The sequence below is a fragment of the Buceros rhinoceros genome, unplaced genomic scaffold (assembly GCF_000710305.1).
Source record: "Buceros rhinoceros silvestris isolate BGI_N320 unplaced genomic scaffold, ASM71030v1 scaffold37440, whole genome shotgun sequence".
In the NCBI taxonomy this organism is placed as follows: Eukaryota; Metazoa; Chordata; class Aves; order Bucerotiformes; family Bucerotidae; genus Buceros; species Buceros rhinoceros.
The window spans coordinates 7,508-10,948 of NW_010390799.1; the positions used below are offsets into that span (position 1 = coordinate 7,508).

General features: G+C 56.4%; 1 protein-coding gene across 1 annotated transcript; it reads right to left on the bottom strand.

The window, feature by feature from the left end:
• Positions 1–632: 632 nt before the first annotated feature.
• On the bottom strand, positions 633–2,765 carry TICAM1 (toll-like receptor adaptor molecule 1). The gene has a single exon (XM_010139199.1). The coding sequence runs from the start codon at positions 2,763–2,765 to the stop codon at positions 633–635; it is 2,133 nt and encodes a 710-aa protein (XP_010137501.1).
• Between the last annotated feature and the right edge of the window lie 676 nt (positions 2,766–3,441).

The window sequence follows — 3,441 nt, forward strand, 5'->3', positions numbered from 1 at the left end:
CTGCAGCCTCTCAGAAGTCTGAAGCTGCTTTCCTGAACCTTCCCGGGGCTGACAAGGCCTGGGGGAAACGGCGCTGTGGGCGCATTGCAGCACGCCAAGGAGGCATCGGCTTGAAGAGCCGATACGCTGCAACTCTGAGCAAAGAGGGCTGCTGGAGGAGGATGGTGGGACCTCCTGGTGCTTAGCACCTTGACAGGGGTCCACAGCAGCTCCTCAAAGCATCCTCCAGTGACTTGGTCAGCAGCAGATGGTGGAAGAAAACCCCAGCCCATTCCACCCCTGAAGTACAGACGTGCAGAACCATTTTCCAGGTATCCCTGACTGCCCCTTTGCTATTCAACAGGGAAGAACCAGAGAAACAAATAAATTAATTAAAATTTATTTATAAAACCTTCCCGTAGCCTCAGAAAATCAGGAAAAAAATTTTCTCAGTTACTTGAAAGCAAGCACAAAGAAAATAGTCTCAGGAGATTGCAGCCTCTTTTGTCCAACAAAAGAGGGAATTTTCTCCTGTGCTCCAGGAGGGCAGCACCTTTTACCCGCAGTGAAATAAGAACAGTCCCAGTCCCAGCAGCATCACTATAATCCCGGGTTTGAAACTAAGAGTGAGGGTCTGATGATCTCTGATCATTCTACCTGGTTTCTTCCTCGCTGTCCTGCGGAGCTGGGGTGACAGTTTCTACCTGCATCGTGTTGTAGTTCCCAATCTGAACCATTCGAGCATGTTGAATGACGAGAGGCAGGACCCCTCCTGGACCCGGCATCAGGTCGTAGTGGCCTGGTAGGAGATGAAGTGGTGGGAAGGGAGCGGGTCCCATCTGAGCAGGCATGGGGTGAGCAGCGAGGGGAGGTGGGTACGTGGCAGGAGGGACAGGCGAAGCGGGGGGGCACCACTGTCGGGGTGATTGCTTTGGAAACTGTGGCCATGTTGCTGATGGAGGCATCTGAGGATGGGAGCCAAGGTTCAGAGCAGCCAAGTTGGGCATTTCATACCGTTCCCGATAGAGCTGTAGCTTCCTTCTCTGCATCTGGTCCCACATGGCTTTCCTCTCCTTGATTCTGCTGGGGGTAAAGGTGTTCTGCACTGTCTTGGAGAACCCAGGAGAGTTCTCATCCAAGGGCATCAGCCCGCCAAGCGTGCTGGGAATCTGACTCCGCTCCAGGGGGTTCTCCTTGGGTACAAAAGGGATGACTGAGTCGCGCTTGGATGGATTCATGATGGACTCGATCAGAGCAGTGTTTGTCTGAAACATACACAGGTCGCATGGGAAGTTCTTGGTCAGCAGAAGGATGATAAAAGCAGAGTTTTCCATCGCATCTTGGAAGCAAGTCAGGTGGCTGCGTCCAGCAATGAAGAAGTCCTCACAGAGCGTGGCACCATTGGGAACCCCCATGTTCTCCAGCAGGTCCTTGACCCGGTGGGCAACAATCTCATCTTCACTAGCGTGCAGGACAACAAAAGTGAAGAACTTCCCACCTTCCGGCTCCGATGTGGGCACTGGTTCTGCAGTTTTGAGAGGGGGAGGCCAGGCTGGAGAGCAGGACGAGGAGGGCGGAGGGGGATATGATGAGTTGGAAAGAGCTCTCTGAAGGGGAGGGGGAAGGGAAGAGGTTAAAATGGAAGCAGATGCAGTCTTAGGAGGAACACCTGCTGGGCCGGAGGAGTCCTCCATGGACGCGTGGGCATGACCAGTATCCACCGTGGCTTCTGAGTCAGGAAGACCTGTAGATAATCGCTTTTCAGCTTGCTCTGTGCCTCTGTTTTCATTTGGTGCATGAGGTTCTGCCGCCGCTGTGCTGGCAACATCACTGGCAGGGTGGTTCACGGCACCCGCTGCAGGCAGCCGTGGTTCCGGAGTGGGGAGAGTTGGAGCACCTGAACTGACCTGCAGAACCTCCTCCGGTTGGGAGGCACCTGTGTCCTGCCCGGGATGAGAGCTGGGTCTGCTGACGCAGCGTGGTTCCTGCAGGCTGTGGCTCGCTCTGTCCCCGTCAGGCTGCCCAGCACCGCTGGCACTCTCCTGGCACAGCTGGCTGGGCTGGGGGACACGCGCGTCGGAAGAAGGTGGCGTGTGAAAAATAACCGTTGGCGATGCACTGATCTCAAAGTGACTGGGGAGGGAGGGGCTTCCCAAGGAGCACAAGGTCCGCGGGCCTGAAAGCTCTGCCTTGCCTCTGATCTGCACTGGAGAACTTCTCACCATGTGGCCTGGGTTGAGAACGTGGAAAAATCCCACATCCACATCAGATCGCAGCGTCTGAAAATTGTCACCTGAGCCCGTGCTGACAGCAGGGCCAGGTCTTTCCTGGTCCTCCGGTGGGATGCTGTGGAGCGTGTCTTCCTGAGTTTCCTTGCTGGTGCTGCGGGCTCTGGTGGCCACCTGGCAGGCGCTGGCCATGGCTTCATGACTGCACAGTTTTTCCTCTGCCAACACTGAGTAGACCTGTGCCAGAAGCACCATGGCACCTGCATCCAGCTGGGGGGGCTGCAGGTCCTCCCCGTCTTCCTGCACTCCTGCAGTGCCCAGTTTGGTCTGGTGGACATACTGGGCTGCCCGGTTATCTCCCAAGGCATCCAAACAGATTCTGGCGTCTGCTTCTTGCCCCAGAGTAAGCAGGACCATGGCTTGCAGTAACTTGCTGCTGGGCCCGGGTATTAAGTGCTTCAGTTTATGTCTGAGGCTCAGGAGTTTCTCCTGTGGGATCTGGGAGAGGATATTAAAAACAGCCTCAAAGCTCGGCTGGAGCTCGGCGCTCTGGGCCATGTCATCAGCTGGTGGCCCAGAGCAGCATGGATGGAAAAAGCGTATCACGGCACTCGGAGCGAAGGTTTGTTCCCCTGCGGTGCTCTGCGACGCCCCCGTTGCGCTCCACGTGCTGCACAAGCTCTTTGCTGCTCAGGGGCTCCCTCGGGACCGGGAGATCTCTGTCCGAGGAGCCTGCGGGAAGGACACAGGACAATGTTCAGGGATGGCAGCGTGGGGAGCTGGGGGCTCTCGCCAGGCTGGCAGAGCTGCCAGCCTCTCCCCTCACAGCGCTTGGGTATTTCTGCCTCTGTGCAGTGCTCGCAGGTCTGCAGAGCTCCACGCTTGATTCCAACTCAAGAGCACGTTCTTTGCATTCGTTTCACATTAATTACAACTGTTTTAAAATAATTGCTGAACTAATAATGTATTTAGTGTCTGTCTGCTCCAGGCTGCACGTTCCAGGGGCCTTGCAGGCTCCTTGTGAGGAATAAAGCACACTCAGGGGAAGCACTTGCCCACTGCTCGTGCCAGGAAGGTCGGTCACCCACAGCATCCTCTCCTGGGCTGCCCAGCATAACCGTGGACGTTCCGTCTCTGCCCACAGCGGAGCCCTGCGCCACCCGTGCACTCACCAGAGGCCCCTGACCCGCGTTCAGCTCACAGCAGAACTTGTCTGGAGTGGAGGAGCAGCAGC

What these genes read in the sequence shown, in the direction of transcription:
- TICAM1 (XM_010139199.1), bottom strand. Translation starts at nt 2,765, where the DNA reads ATGGCCCAGAGCGCCGAGCTCCAGCCGAGCTTTGAGGCTGTTTTTAAT.